Here is a 17257-nt window from a genome sequence, read left to right as displayed (position 1 = left end):
GAAACTATCGGTCATTTTACTTTTAACTTGAATTTAAAAAAAAAAAAAAAAGTAAAAAAAAAAAAAAAAACCCAACAACTCCAGAAAACAAGCCCTAAATGTATGTCTGGGGTGTGTGTGTGTGTGAATCTGAGTTTAGTATTATTATTATGTAAAAACCACAGCATTCCCTTACATAAAACAGGAGACCCAAAAAAGATTAAAAACTGCATGGAAGATTCCATTGGATTCTTTGTTTTGGGGCATATAAATGGAATTTCCTTTCCTTTGTCCATATAGTTCATGTCTTAGTATAATCCTATAAAAAAAGGATAGTTTCATCCAAAAAATCAGAGAACAGAAAAGCATAGGATAAAAAAAAAAACCTATAATGATGATTATTTGTTCAGAGTTTCTTAAAAAGGAATCCTTGCTTTTGGAGATTGTGGGCCCCCCCAAATTTTATGTAATACTTTGTAGGTGTGTCACAGTATGCATTTTAATCAGGTTCTCAAAAATATACATTACTGGGCTTCCCTGGTGGCGCAGTGGTTGAGAGTCCACCTGCCGATGCAGGGGACACGGGTTCGTGCCCCGGTCCAGGAAGATCCCGCATGCCTCAGAGCGGCTGGGCCCGTGAGCCATGGCCGCTGAGCCTGCGCGTCCGGAGCCTGTGCTCCGCGATGGGAGAGGCCACAACAGTGAGAGGCCCATGTACCGAAACAAAACAAAACAAACAAAACAAAAAACAAAAACACCAAAAATATACATTACTTAAAAGACTGGTAACTACTGACCTAGTCCAAATGAGAAGTCTTCATCCCAGAGTGAGGAGCAATTGCCACAGTTACACCATAGCCAGTGTCACTGACAGCCCCAGAACTGAGATCCTTAAGGCCACTCACGCTAGTGCACACTCAAATTATGTTTCTTAAACTTGTGTCACCTTGTGAAGAAACTCTGCCTGCTTTATTTGTTGCAAATGTAAAGTCAGCTTATAGAGATTTCAAGGATACCTTTTCAATGTTAACATTTATTGCCATTAAAATTATTGTTTTAAGATTGGTCCGACAAGAATTAGTCCCAGAGAAAGAATCGCTCCAAACAAAACAAAGCTCTCTTGTACATGCATGACGAAGTCTTAGTTTCATTCCTACTTACAGAAGCAAAAATTACCTATGTTTAACACTCAACATTGGAACATCCACTAGAATTTAAAATAAGCAAAGAAGCTCATCTAGTATAGCAGACCTACTTGGAAAGATCATTCTTCTTGAAAAGTTTTCCACCAGTTTTACTAAAATGAGGTGTATTAATATAATCACATAAATAAATTATAATTAGTAAAGAGTGTTGCATATCAAGCCTGTACTAACTCAAGTTTCTTTTTACCAGTTTTTCCTGTTATGTGTTTTTATGAAGATTATTTTTATTTTAGGAAGTGTTGCCAAGATGTACTGGTTATTAAATATGCCTTCAGAGCTAAATCTGCAGGAACATTGCACATTTCCCATATCTTTTTCTGACTCACTTTCCTTCCGGAGAAGGAGAAGAAAGAGTTCCAAGGAGAGGAAGAAATAGCTGTAAGTAATATGTTCATGGGCATTTAATGCTAGATGGTTTAACATGCTTGATTGCTACTGGTGAATCAGAGCTAAAAAATGACAGTAGCATCTATCATGTTATGTTATATCATGCAAAATTTTAACAAAGGCACGACAAGCTACACTGCTGATTTCTGCAATGTGCTATATTTGATAGCAATTGATAGATGTCTACAAAAGAAAATCACTAAATTGTAAAAATGCCTTAATTTTTAAGGTAGTGAATTATATTCTCTGAGCCGAGAATATAACGGCCGGGGAGCATAAACTGATAGGATCACACAGCACAGTCCTAACAGTGACTTTAAACTCAGTAATTCTTTATCAGGACCCAGAATACCTGACAGTGCAACAATAATATTCTTGATTCTGCACTTAAATTTCAATAAGCAAATAAAGTATTCCCTCCTGTATAAAGAGTAAAATATAGGTTTCCTATTCAGGTTTGTGACTACACTTTCAATGTCTCCAGCATAAACCAATGTGTGACAAAAGAGAGAGAAATTATATCTCAGTGACCTTGGCAGACATAACACCCTTTGGTCTTCAAAGTGCAAACTAAACAAAGCCCCTTAAGAGGCTATGATAAACTGCACTGGGAAAAAAAGTAAATAAAAATAATAGAGGCCAAAATGCTGAAAAGGGAAAAAAGTTATTAGTCTATATATCCCTTTATAATTTATAGTAATGATATTTTCCTCATTAAAATGCTATAGTAATAGATTAAATAAATTGGGGATAGAAAGGACCGATTAAATCATTGTGTCTAACACATGCCAAGGGAGGGCAGATTTCCCTAGACTAAGGAACAAAGAAGAAAGAAAAATATAAAAATAGGTATTATATCAACATCTGCAAAAGGTTCATTGAGCATAAAGTCTACTCATATTAAGTAGAGGTATTAGCATCAGTAGTGGGCAAGATTAGATACTGACACAAAGTACCCGTATCAATGGTGTCCTGTGCTGTATTTTCAGACTTCTAGTATATTTACCTGGAGCTTTTCTAAATCAAAGCTTCTCTGTTTATACTCATGTAGAAAATGTAATCTGAGTTTCAATGAATTTTTAATTTTGTTCAATTTTGCATTTGTTCAACCAAAAACAATTTAAAGAGGACCAAAGCTATCAGCCTCTCAGTGAGCAACACCTTACTAGGGAGTTCTTGAATCTGCCATAAAAATCAACAGTGTGCATCTAATAGTTTTCTTTTAATTTGAGCAGTGAAAAGTGAATAATCATATCAAATATTCTTCAGAGCCTCTTTGGTTTCCAGATTAAACTTGTAATGTGACCTGTCATCTTGCCACATTCTCTGCATTTCCATTTTAAATAATCATAAATAAGAAAACCTTGCTACTCTTTGGCATGACACAGTTGTTTGATCCAGCTGCATTTCAAAGTCTTAGAAATTGCACTCATTCCTTCTTTAGAGTCTTTGTTCATCTCAAAGGTTTTCAGCTGAAAGATTCTTTATTGTATTCAAATCTTGTCCCATATGAATTGTTTTGATTACTCAGTTTATGAAGAGTCTTAGAAATTGAATTAGGTCCACAGCAAAAAACACCAACTGTTTTCCTGGAGAGACAAAGGGAGAAAATGGAAAATCAGGTGGAAAATTAGGCAGAACATGACAAGAAGTATCTTTTAGTAGCATGTTAAAGATGTTAACAAAGTTAATTTCTTGCTGCTTTGCATACAAATAATTTTCCAATTATTACCAAATATAAGTGACCACCGGGAAGATATTTTATTTACCTCATGCTTTTCATGATAGAGATCAAGATCATTCAAAGAATATAACTATGAGCACAAATTTGTTTGTTATCAGAGTGAACAGTCTGCATGTCATTGATGAAGGCAGAAACGAAGTCAAGAGCAGCAATTGATAGATGTCAAGTGCTCCACATTTGACATATGAATAGATTTCTATCCACCCTGGACCATATCAGTTCTTCTCATGCTAAATCTTTTACAGACCTTTTTTCCCCCCTAAAGATCCCATGGATTTTCATGGGAAGTGGTGAATAAGCGTAAAGAAAGGAAAGCTATTACCAATTTGAAAGGATAATTTTGTGACTAATTTATATCTACATTAAAACAAAAAGCATACTAATCTGGATACATTTTCTTTTTTATTTATGTGCCATAATAATTGTAACAAATACCAAGCAGGTTTTATTATTTGCTATATTTGCTAACATAAAATTTTGGTAGATAAATTATACATATCCCTAACAAATAGAATAAATAAATCCCACAAAATGATTACTATTTCACATTGATCTCCTGCAAAGTTTGTTGATTTGCATTGAATTCTTCCAATGATATCAACATGATTGACAATTCTTATCATATCTTGGACAAATCCAGTATGTATTCATTATCTGAGAATAACTGTTGCTGAACAAAAGACAGTGAATCCATTTAAATGGGTACCAAAATTTATAATAAATACTGAAAAAAGTTTTATTAAAACTTTTCACCTTGATAAATGAAACAAAGAACTACAAAATAAACTTGCACTTGCAGCCATGATGGAGAAATAGGGACTAGATTTACCCTCTTGCATTAAAAAAATAGGACAAAACAAATAACATATGAAACAATTATTTTCAGATACTGGACAACAGGCAGCACAGAACTGTGATCCCTGAGAAAAAAAAGAGAAAACAAGGTGAGCCTGACATCTGTCTCTTCTTGTTGCCTGAAGGCAATTTAGAAGCTGTAGCACAGAAGAGGGAAACTCATGCAGAGACTGGTGGTCTTACTGAGTTAAAGAGAAAAAGATTGGAGTTCACGAAGGCCAAAGCAGCTAGAACTTGATATCAGAAGAAAGAAGCTCTGGAGATCTGCAGAGGGGTATCCTCAAGTCCTTGGCTGAGTACTAATCTCCTCATGTGTTAGAGGAAACCATGTGAAACTGGGTAGATAACTACCAAGGAGCAGTAGGCCAAACAACTCGGAGATTACGCAAGGCTGTCAACAATTCATATTCCCACAAGCCAAAATGGAAAGCTCTATATATAATACATTGGCAATGGATAGTGTACTCAAAAAGTTATTACCTTATTTGCAAAGGGTAGGGAGGATGTTGGTAAAATTAGCCCAGATTAAAGGTTGCTCTGGACTCATACTAACAAAGCTTAAAATCAAGCCTTGAAAAGATCAAACTGACGGACTTCCCTGGTGGCGCAGTGGTTGAGAATCCACCTGCCAATGCAGGGGACACGGGTTTGAGCCTTGGTCTGGGAAGATCCCACATGCTGCGGAGCAACAAAGCCCGTGCACCACAACTACTGAGCCTGTGCTCTAGAGCCCGTGAGCCACAACTACTGAGCCTGCATGCCACAACTACTGAAGCCCATGTGCCTAGAGCCCATGCTCCACAACAAGAGAAGCCACTGCAACGAGAAGCCTGCACACTGCAATGAAGAGTAGCCCCTACTTGCCACAACTACAGAAAGCCTGTACGCAGCAACGAAGACACAATGCAGCCAAAATAAATAAAAAATAAACAAATTAAAAAAGAAAAATGATCAAACTGACCCAAGTAACAAAACTGTATGCCAAAAACAATTCCAGCAATATTGAAAAGAATAAATAAAAATTTGGAGTTTGATATCTAAACTTCAAAGTGTACACCATTTAATAAAAAATTACCAGGAATGTGTATAGCAAGAAATTATGAACTATAACTAGAAGTGTTATGGGTTGAATTTTGTCCCCTTCCCCAAATTCATAGGTTGAAACTCTAACTCTCAGTATCCCAGAATGAGGCTGTATTTGGATAGGACCTTTAAAGATGTAATTAAGATAGAGCGATGTTGTTACGGTGGACCCTATTGCAATCTGACTAGTGTCTTTGTAAGAGGAGGAAATTAAAGAGACACTAGAGACGCACATGCACAGATAAAAGACTGACCATGTGAAGAGGCAGCAAGAGGGTAGTCATCTGAAAGCCAAGGAGAGGTCTCAGAGGAAATCACCCTGCTGCCATCGTAATCTTAGACTTCTAGCCTTCAGAATAGTGAGAATATAAACTTCTATTGTTTAATCCATCAAGCCTGTAGGATTTTATCATGGAAGTCCTAGCAAACTAATACAAGAAGAAAGATAAGTCAATAGAAACGAGATGAGAATGACAGAAATGATGGAATTATTAGATAAGGTCACTGAAACAGTGATGAGAAACATGTTTCATATGCTCAAAGAAAAACATTGACATGATGAGAAAGGAAAAAAGATTTTTTAAAGGCCTAAGTGGTAATGCTAGAGATTAAATGCAATATTTAAAATGATAAATATACTGATGGGTTAACAGAAGAATAGGCACTGAAGAAGAAAAGATAAGTAAACTTGAAAATATAGCAGTAGAATATATACAAATGGAAGCACACAGAGAACAAAAATTGGGCAGAAAAGTGAAAAGAGCCCCAAGGTCCTGTGGGACAATACCAACCAGTCTTTCATATACGTAGTCTCAACATAAGACAGAGGGAAAGAAAAAAATATTTGAAGAAATAATTACCAAAATTTTTACAAATTTGATGAAAACAAACAGATCCAACTATCTAATGAACTCCAAGGAGAATATACATACGCGCGCGCGTGAGCGCGCGCACACACACACACACACACACACACACACAAGGCAAGTTATAATAAAACTCTGGAAACCAGTTACAAAGAGAATAACACAAAAGCAGCTGACAGAGGGTGGGGACACACTACAGATAATAGAAGATGAAGGATACACTTCTTGTCACAAACTATTTAAGTCTGAAGGCAATGAAGTGAAATCTTCAAAGTGCTGAAAGGCAAAAAAAAAAAAAAGCAACTATCCTAATCAAGCAAATTCTATACCAAACAAAAATAACTTTCAAAACTGAAGATAGAATGTAAACTTTTCTAACAAAAGGTGAGGGAATTCATCACTAGCAAACTAGCACTATAAGGTATATAAAGGGAATTCGTCGGGAAGGAGAATGAAATGAAATAGAAATGTGAATCTTCCCAAAGCTATGAAGGACACCAAAATGGTGAATCTGTGAATAAATAAACTGTATATTTTGTCTAATTTTTAATCTCTTTAAAATATAATTGATATTTAAAACAAAGTAATAACAATACATTATGGAGTTTATAGTATATGCAGAAGAAAGATGAATAAGAATAACAGCCAAAGAGATGCAGGGTGAATGGAAGTACATGAGGTAGTATAATATTATTTGAAGTACACTGTGATAAGCTAATGGTGTACACAGTAAACCTAGAGCAATGCTTCTCCAATTTCAGCTTCATCAGCATCACCTAAGGCACTTCACAGACCACAGATAGCAATGCCCCATTACTAGATCCTCTGATTCAGCAGATCTTGGATATGGCTCCAAGAATTTGGTTTTCCAAAAAGTTGCCAGGTGATGCTAGTCCAAGGATTGCAACTTGGGATCCAATTCCTTAAAGAAATAACTAAAGTCAAACAGAGAGGTATGGCTAATATGTCACTTTAGGAGAAAAAGATGGAATCATAAAATAACACTAATTGAAAAGAAAGTACATAAAGAAAGAAAAAAGGAAAGAACAAATGAGATAAATAGAAAGCAACAGTAAACTGTTGGGCTGTAACTTAATCCATAGGAGCCAAGAAAACTCAATGAGGAAAAGATACTCTCTCCAATTCATGATGTTGGGAAAACTGGATATTCACATGCAAAAGAATGGAATTGCACTCTATCTCACTCTACTCCCAAAAATTAACTCTAAAGGAAATAAAGACTTGAATATAAGACCTTAAACCATCAAATCTTAGAGGAAAACACAGAGGAAAAAACTCTTTGACAGTGGTCTTGGCAATAATTTCATGAAACTGACACCAAAAATACAAGCAACAAAAGCAAAAATAAATAAGTGGGACTACATCAAATTAAGAAGCTTCTGCATAGCAAAAGAAATGGTCGACAAAATGAAAAGGCAAGCTAGGGAATGGGAGAATATAATTGCAAACTACATATCTGATAAGGGGTTAATATGTAAAGTATATAAGAAATTCATATAACTCGCTAGCAAAAAAAAAAAAATCCAATAAGAGGAAACTCAGCTTTTCACCATTGCGTAAGATATTAGCTGTGGGCTTATTATATAGGACCTTTATTATGTTGAGGTATGTTCCCTCTATACCCACTTTTTGGAAAGTTTTTATCATAAATGGATGCTGAATTTTGTCAAAAGCTTTTTCTGCATCTATTGAGATGATCATATAATTTTTATTCTTCAATCTGTTAATGTAGTGTATCACATTGGTTGATATAAAGATACTGAACCATCCTTGCAATGCCTTGGATAAATACCACTTGATGATGGTGTATGCTCCTTTTAATGTATTGTTGAATTTGGTTTGTGGTGCTGGGAAAACTGTACATTACATGTAAAAAGAATGAAATTAGAGGCTTTTCTCACACCGCATACAAAAAGAATCTCAAATTAGATTAAAGACCTAAATATAAGACCAGAAACCATAAAACTCCTAGAAGGAAAAATAGGCAGAACATTCTTTGATGTAAATCATAGCAATATGCTTTAGGATCTATATCCTAAGGCAAAGGAAACAAAAGTAAAAATAAACAGGACCTAATTAAAGTGAAAAGCTTTCGCACAGCAAAGGATACCATCCACAAAATGAAAAGACAGCCTATTGAATGGCAGAAAATAATTGCAAATGATATGACTGATAAGGGTTAATATTCAAAATATATAAACAGCTCATAAAACTCAATATCAAAAGAAAAACAAACAACACAGTTAAAAAATAGGCAACTGTGAGAGGCCCACGTACCGCAAAAAATAAATAAATAAAAAATAGGCAGAACAACTGAATAGACATTTTTACAATGTCTATTCAATTCATTTTTACATTTTAAATGTTGACGAGGTTGTGGAGAAAAGGAAATCCTTGTATGCTACTGGTGGGAATGTAAATTGGTATAACCAGTATGGGAAATAGTACGGAGGTATCTCAAAAAATTAAAAATAATACTATCATATGATACAACAATCCCTCTACTGTGTATATATCCATAGGAAATGAAATCACTCTCTTGAAGAGTTATCTGCATCCCTATGTTTATTGCAGCATTATCTAGAATAGTCAAGACATGGAAACAACCTTAGTGTCCATAGATGGATGAATGGACAAAGAAAATGTGATGTGATGTGATACACACACACTGAAATATTATTCAGCCATAAAAAAGAAGAAAATCCTGTTATTTGCAACAACACAGATGAACCTTGAGGGCATGATGATTAGCACAATAAATCAGACAAAGAAAGACAAATGTTGTATGATCTCACACATTTGTGGAATCTAAAAAACCCAAACTCATAGAAACACAGAGCAGATTGGAGGGTGCCAGAGGCAGATGGGGGAGGTAGGGGATGACTGAAGACTGACAAAGGGTTACAAACTTATAGTTACAAGAGGAATAAGTTCTAGGATGTAAAGGGCAGCATGGTGACTATAGTTAACAATACTTATTGTATATTTGAAAGTTGGGAAGACAGTAGATCTTAAAAGTTCTCATCACACAAACACAAAATTTGTAATTATTTGAGGTGATAGATATGTTAACTTTATTGTGGTAGTCATTTTGCAACATATACATATCAAATTGTTATACTGTATACAATATTATATGTCATTTTTCAACAAAGCTGGAAAAATGAAGAATATTTTTAATCTATATAATGATAAAATATAATTTATTTTGTAATGAATGCAGTATAATAGTAAGATGTAAATAGTTTAAACACTACAACTAGACCCTAGAACTAAAAAACTTCAAAATACATGTATCAAAAACTGATAGAACTACCAAAAAAAAAAAAAAAAAAACTGATAGAACTGTAAAGGCAGACAAATCTAGAATTATAGTTAATGACTTCAACACTCTTCTTTTGGAAATTGATAGAACAAGTAGACAGAAAATCAGTAAGTGTAGTGAAGACTTAAATACCACTATCAACCAACTGGAATGGATTGATATTTATAAGGTATTCTACCCCAAAACAATGGAATACAAACTTGTTTTTAGTGCCCATGAAACATTCACCAAGACAGACCATATTCTGGGCAGTAAAACAGGTCTCAATAAATTTTAAAGGATTGAAATAACAAGGAGTATGTTTCCTTAAAACCCATTTGAACCAGAAATCAAGAACAAATACCCCTATATTTGGAAATTAAACAACATACTTCTACATAACCAACGTGTCAAAAAAGAATTCACATGGTAATTGTAAAAATATTTTGACCTATATAAAAATGAAAATAAAACATATCAAAATTTGTGGTATGTAGCTAAAGTGGTGTTTAGAGGAAAATGTATAGTTTTAAACACTTTTATTATAAAAGAACAAAGATCTAAAATTAGTGACCTAAGGTTCCACCTGAAGTAACTAGTAAAAGAAGAGCTAATGAAACCCAAAGTGAGCAGAAGAAAGAAAATAATAAAAAAGTATGAAAATAAATTCTTACACTTAATAAAATTTAGGTTACTATCAAAACCAGAGCTAGACACAATGGATTACTTAAAATGAATAAAACTGAACTACTGAATTTATACCACCAAAAATAAAAAAAGCATAGTGCAGTTTTCATTAAGATGAAAAGGGAATGAGACATTTTGGTTGTCTGTATACTGTCTCTGTCAACACTGCATTATGACAATAAGATACCATTATTTTCTTTTTTGGCTTTCATAGGGCAAATAAAGAGTTAGATTTTCAAATTTTGCAAATTTCCTAAAGGCTTATCTTAAATTCTTCATAATAATATCATTATTTTTAAAGCACCGTATATGATCATTTTCTTTTTTATATTTTGTTTTCCAATTATTAACTAGTTTAACTCTAGGAGATCTTTGTGTAATTTGAGGAGTTCCCCAATGTCACTTTCACTAACAATGAAATCCTACAACTTTTAATTTTAACGTTTGTAATTAATTTGCACTAATTTTCATTAGGTTGTTGCAATCCAACAATCATCTAGAGATTTATCTACAAAAATTCTGTAGAGATGGGTAGAGATAGACTTAGTTGCTAGCAGAGAATGTTGTTTGGGGGAAGATGTTGGGAACTAGTTCCATAAATGTTCAACATATTGGTGAATATTTTCCTATTATACCGATACTCATTTTTCCATTCATTTTTAAAGTGTGTGATCTTATATCATGAAAGCTTATTCACGCCTTAGGGATTATTCACTCCTTGTATTACAGATACAGAGGGTCGAGTGACTTGACCCAGGGACACAGGAGCAAATGTAAGAGACCAAACCTAGGTATCCTTAATCTGCTTTGTTTTTAAAACACCATGTGGCAGTAAAATATAGATATATCTCAGACATCAATCCCAGAAGAGTTTTCCCTACTCCAAAAGCCATGTAAAGTTCTTTCTTTCTCCCTTTCCATGATGCATACATTCAACTAAGTTAAGGCATGATACGTATTTTTACTATAAATAACAGGAAACTGGATCTCAGGTATAATAAATAATTTTTAAAAAGACATACAAGGAAGAGACAACTCTCATACATGTGTGCAAATTAATATGCCTCTCTTCTCTATTTTTATCTCTTTATATTCTCTCAGCAATATATGTACATGAAGTTAACCAAAATTTTACATCTAAAATGAAGTCTTCTATTTAAATAGTGCCTTTTTCCAGTTAACAAACCTTAAAACGTTGATCCATTCTTTTCCTAGCTACGCTACATAAAAATGCTTCAAAAAATAATGCATTTGGGGTGCCTGCCCAGAGCAAATACACAAAATGAAAGTATACAAAATGTCAACCGTAGATGGTGCACACTTGCTCTTCTTAAATAAGCTTTGCTGTTTAAAGAAAATGAACAAACAACCAAATAAACATACAAAATCCCTCTCAATATGAACAGTATAACAAATGAGAACTCTTGAGAACTAACCAAAGAAACCAAAAATCCCAGTGTAATTTCTTGCAAATGATCCTCTACTGTTTGGGGGTTTGGTTTCAGAACTGAGCAAAAACAAACAAGCAAAACAAAGAAACAAACTATCAAAGTTTTCAGCACTATACTATGAAAACTAATAAAAGAACACTTGTCAGAAGTCAGTTAAATGTCATTAGGGAGGAAGGAGTCTGTGGTGCATAGCAAGACCCAGGTGAGTATGACAAGACGGTCACATCTAAGGTGGATGATTTTGGAGAAAGAAGGGAAAGAAATATAACAAAAACTGGGTTGACTTTTTTCTTTATTCTATAGTTCACCTTTAACTAGGGCCCTGAATATTACAAAGGACCTCTGCTTTCCAAATAATGCTTTCCTCTTTAACCCAAGTTACTTCATCAAGGGAAGGAAATCTAGGAGTGCTTTCAAACATGGTTGTAACCTGAATTACATGGGTCACTGTATTCCTTTTTAGATTTTGCTTCTGGGGCTTCACACCATGATTCCTAAAACAAAATCTCTGAAGATGAAGACAAAAGCCAGGATGAATCCATGATTATTTCAGTAGATCATATTCATCCATAAATTTATAAATCGGGGCTTTAAATAAACTGTCCATCTAATAAGCTGCCTCATTCATTTACAATCAAATACACTTTTTATATTTATCAAAATGTATTTTTTAAATTATGAAGTAATCAAATATATGCTAATAATTGTAGCATAATTCAATCTAGAAGAAAACGATGATCACTGGTGCCTTAGAGTCACAGGAAATTTAAAAAATTAAATCTTCTATTTATATACATTCTTATTGCAGGTGTGTTTAGTTTAGCAACAAAACTATGATTAGTTCAAGTGTCAAATTTTATTGAATTTTAATAAAATTCTGCAGGATAAACAGGATAGAAATACAAGTTCAACTGACAAAAGTGTGATGTAAAGTTTCTAACTGATAGTGAAAGCTACAAAACATACAAATATACGAGGTTGGTATCAAGAAACTATGATATTTAGATTCCAGTAGATATGTTTAAAAGAGTTACATTAATTTTAAAATGTCAATATCTGCAGTATGTTAGAAATTATAGCCTTTGGAACTATTTAAACTTATGATGAAACTTTTTTGATGCCAACTTTAAAATGTATGAGTGGGTATATGGTTTTCAAAATGCTTTTAAAATTCTTATAGACCATTGCCCTGCACTATGATAATTTTACAGAAGACAAACAGGCTCCCTAGTCTGTGCCCAAAATGAATGCTTTCCTTCAATTGTTATCGCTTCAGATCATGGACATATAGACATATAGCCCATAATGCTAGAATTCTTTATAGAATTATAGCTTCAAAGAAAAAAATATGTTTGGAAATAGGGAGATTTTTACATCTAAAATGAAGTCTTCTATTTAAATAGTGCCTTTTTCCAGTTAACAAGCCTTAAGTTTTTGGTTTAGAGACTGCATATTAAAGAGTTTTGAAAACTAACAGTTTTAAAAAATGTATTCATTCTGGTAAAAAGGTACCAAAAATCTGATTTTTAAGTGCATTCACTGTTAGAACTACTTGAAGAGCTCCCTCACTTGCTACCGTGATTTTAAAAAACTTTCCCAATGATTACCTGATTTATGCTATTGGAATGAACACCCTTTATAATATGGATCTATGTAAATTGAAAAGTAGGTAGGAGAGTCTAGTTCATAAATAGACTATTTTTAAGCCAAATTTTAAGTATTTGGCATTACAGATGCTTGAGGTGGTTCTTGCCTTGCTTCCTCTTTTGGTAGTGATAATTGAGTGTTTAAGTGACTCTGTAATTTGTAAACCCATTACTAAGTAATCTTTAAAAACTTCATGTGATGACTTGGGAATATTTTAATTTGATCATTAGCCACATAAATTTTTTGAGGAATAGTACTTACCCTCTGTTATATTTTGCTATTTCATTAAACAGAAGTTTCCACCGAGGACGTCCAATAAAAAGTCTTGAATTCAGTGCTTGATATTTTTCTCCAATTATCTTCTGCCAAAAAGAAAGCACTATATTTTATATGACACAGAGTTGGACAAATAACCCACTTTTCTAACATCATCTTTGCTGGTGCTGTGGCTTCCTAACAAATTGCTGTGATATAAAGAATATAAGTATCATATGGCAACCTATTAGGTAAAGTCATTTAGAAGCATCATTTCCTCCCTCTTTCCCTTTAAAATCCATTACCTTCTTGAATGCCATTATTACAAATGGCTGATTTTCTTAGACTTCAGTTAGTTGCATCATTTTTTTTTTTTTTTTTTTGGTGATACGTGGGCCTCTCACTGTTGTGGCCTTTCCCGTTGTGGAGCGAAGGCTCCGGACGCACAGGCCCAGCGGCCATGGCTCACGGGCCCAGCCGCTCCGCGGCATGTGGGATCTTCCCGGACCGGGGCACGAACCCGTATCCCCTGCATCGGCAGGCGGACTCTCAACCACTGCGCCACCAGGGAAGCCCAGTTGCATCATTTTTAAGCAACTGCAGCCTTAAAGAATGAATTCTAATTGCCTACTCTCAAGGTGTAGCACATAAGCTTGATTGAAACGTTTTTGTACTGCAAAGTTATCATATTTGGCTCATTATATGAGTAAAATACTATAAATTGTCACCATAAATTTGGGGAAATGATCCTGGACATGATAGCCTAAAACAGAAGAACTCCAAATTTGGGATCTAGCAAGAAACAACGTCTAAGGTACTGGTGCTTGCAATTAACAGACTATTAGATCTGAATTGGTGATAAAGAGAGTGAAGTGAGAAGAGAGGAGAAAGTGTCTGAGTCCCACGCAGATAAACTGAGAACCAGATGTAATATATGCTCTGTACCTTAATTACAGCGAAACCATGAGGGATAATGATACTAACTTGCTTCATGAGAGTATAAAATAAAATGTTTTCACGTACCAAGTAGGGTAGAAATCTGACTAAAAAATAGGCTTAGATTAGTTTCAAAGTAACTGACAAGCATTCATATTTTGTATTCAAACTATTATAGAAAATGTATGATGGAAAATACTACAATAAAACTTGTGAAAGCATTCATGCTCAGGTTTATACGGCCATATAATGTTTATAAACAGTTTCTTCATCTATGATATGGGGATTGCAAAATCATTTACCTCTTGAATATGTTGGAATTACATGAGAAAACGTATATGAAATGCTCAGCACAGCATCTAGCAGTGAAGTAAATAATGCGTGATGACTGTTACTTTATTTAGTTTCCCTTGAAGAGAAGCAAGCTTAATTGTGTAGGATCTTATCTTCTCTAGCCACATAAAACCTCCCCTCGATGAACATAATCACAAGACTATTCGCTTATGTCCTCATCTCTAGATGAGGCAACTGTGGAGAGAAGAGAGATGAACTCAAAGGTCTGTTCCAGCACCCTGTGAAAGGGAGAATACGGTTGACTTCAAGGACAAGCCATGAGTTTGCTGGACACATTCCAAAACAGGCTTTCCTCTGGGAAACATCTCTTCTCTTCAAACCACCTGCAGAAATCTTCTTCCACACAGCCCCTACAGTAAATCTTCTCAAGAGGCTTGTTTAATTTACAATAACATCCAATCACATACCTGTAACCCATCTGTCTGACTGAGATACAGCTGGATGTTGACATAGTCAGGTCTGTTCTCTTGCCAAAACTGACAGGACATAAAAGTAAATAGACATTAAAATTTGTTCTGTATACACAGACTCTCTCCTATCCTAGCATATGTGATTCTACGATTTGTTAAGATGTATCGTGTCTTATCACAGCCAACATCTATGAGCAAATGTACATATATACATACATATATATGTACCACAGACATGGCAGATTCTAACATTAATAACCTGTCACCTACTGGTTTAATTAGTTATGATGGCGGTAGTGGACAGGATTAGTTCTCTGTTATCTTCACAAATACAAAATCAAACACGCTAAATGTTACACTAATATTCCCCTAAATCCTCCCCAATTATTTCTTATTTTATTCCCTAAGAGCCTCTAAATTTTACTAAAAAGTTCACTCAGAAAGAATATGATTTTTTAAAAGTAAAAAGTGATATTTAATAGGCATGCTAGAAATCACAAAAAACAAAACAAACAAAACCTGGTTCCAGTTCCTACCTTCTTCCTATTCAGCACTGGTTTCCCTTGTATAAAAATGTATGAGGCAGCAAATATACCTGCCAAAATAAAATAGTCTGGAAAAGCTCTCAAACATTTTGAAATCTTGAAAAATAAACTGACAAAGAAAATTATCTAAAGAAAAATGAATTCAACAAAGGGGGTAAAAGGGTTTTGTCCCCACAGGCTTCCTTTTACCAGAAGGCAAAAATGAATCTGCTAATGACTCTGGCCTTGCTCTGACTGAATCCTGACTTCTGAAATCTACATTTAAAAAAATATTCTTCTTCTTAAGGCCTCCTTTCACCACCCTGAAATAAGGAGATGCTGAAAGATAAGGAAAAGGAGTCAAAAAGTAAAAAAAAAAAACAAACAAAAAAAACCAACAAAAAGTAGAAGAGAAGGAAGGAACAAAATAACCATGGTGTGCTCTGGGGAACAGAGATGAGTATCTGATGTGTAGAACCTGAGGAAAGGCTTAGAAGAGACCAGCACTTCTTCAACAGCCAAACTATTTCTTGAGCATCAGTGGGCGTAGTAGGTTTGCTGGAGATGGTATGGCTTTGCTGAACCTTGTTGCAGCCAAAGCATCAACTGATTTCAAGTACTGTTTTTACAGAGTGTGAAAGTAATGATTTTTTAATGAATATATATTGGGGCTCAAGATAGAAGGTTCAGGAATGCAAAAGAAGTCATTTTGCAAATAGGGAGTAATTAAGTGAGGTTACATCACTCCTCTGGCACCCTTTATAATAGTAAGGGCACCTGCCAGGTGGCTAGAGACTTGTTTCTACTGCCATCACTGTCTAACCTTGAGATTTCTAGGGAGTTACTCAACTTATAAAGGCCTCAGTTTCTTCATCAGGACGATGATAGAGCTGAATGACATTATCCTACAGGTTTCTTCCAGATCGAAAACTATACATTTTCTGCAGGTGGCAACTCTAAGTTATAAAATCCCAATAAAAACACATTTTACTTTTAAAGTGATAAGTGATGATTCTCAGCACCCATAATAGTCTTAAAATATAATCATTACATTCCATACCACAGCTGCCTCAAGTTATACCCAAACACTAAAGTCATTTTAAGGCCCTTCAGGAATTGAATCTGGGTTTATGAATTTTAATTGTGAGGAAACAGGAATTTCCAGGTGCCAGTAATGGATAGCACCCCACAAAACACATGACTTGCATTGATTTTTGTCTTAAATGTCTACCAGGATGCTTCTCTGAGATCACCCCAATGACTCCTGCATCAATAACTGCTGTTTGGAAGTAAGATCATCTATACCGTTTTTCTAGATTCTACATATATGCGTTAATATACGATATTTGTTTTTCTCTTAACTAATGAGAACATACTGTAAAGCACAGGGAACTCTACTTAATGCACTGTGGTGACCTAAATGGGAAGGAAATCCAAAAACGAGAGGATATATGTATATGTATAGCCGATTCATTTTGCTGTGCAGTAGAAACTAACACAACATTGTAAATCAACTATACTCCAATAAAAATTAATTTAAACAAAAAGA

At 34.5% G+C, this 17257-nt stretch overlaps 1 protein-coding gene across 6 annotated transcripts in view; it reads right to left on the bottom strand.

Moving 5' to 3' along the window:
* Positions 1-992: 992 nt before the first annotated feature.
* Positions 993-17257, bottom strand: part of NOX4 (NADPH oxidase 4) — a 147570-nt gene continuing 131305 nt past the window's right edge. For all 6 annotated transcript variants that reach the window (XM_059068555.2, XM_067038299.1, XM_067038302.1 and 3 more), the window contains 3 exons: positions 15182-15250; positions 13491-13591; positions 993-3160 (listed from right to left, as the gene is read on the bottom strand). In XM_059068555.2, the coding sequence (XP_058924538.1) occupies positions 3040-3160; positions 13491-13591; positions 15182-15250 (291 nt within the window). In that variant the 3' untranslated portion in view covers positions 993-3039. The remainder of the gene's footprint in view (positions 3161-13490; positions 13592-15181; positions 15251-17257) is intronic.

This window comes from Kogia breviceps, chromosome 7, assembly GCF_026419965.1.
Source record: "Kogia breviceps isolate mKogBre1 chromosome 7, mKogBre1 haplotype 1, whole genome shotgun sequence".
NCBI lineage: Eukaryota > Metazoa > Chordata > Mammalia > Artiodactyla > Physeteridae > Kogia > Kogia breviceps.
Note: the sequence above shows the minus strand (reverse complement) of the source record. Positions and strands in the feature narration are given on the sequence as shown.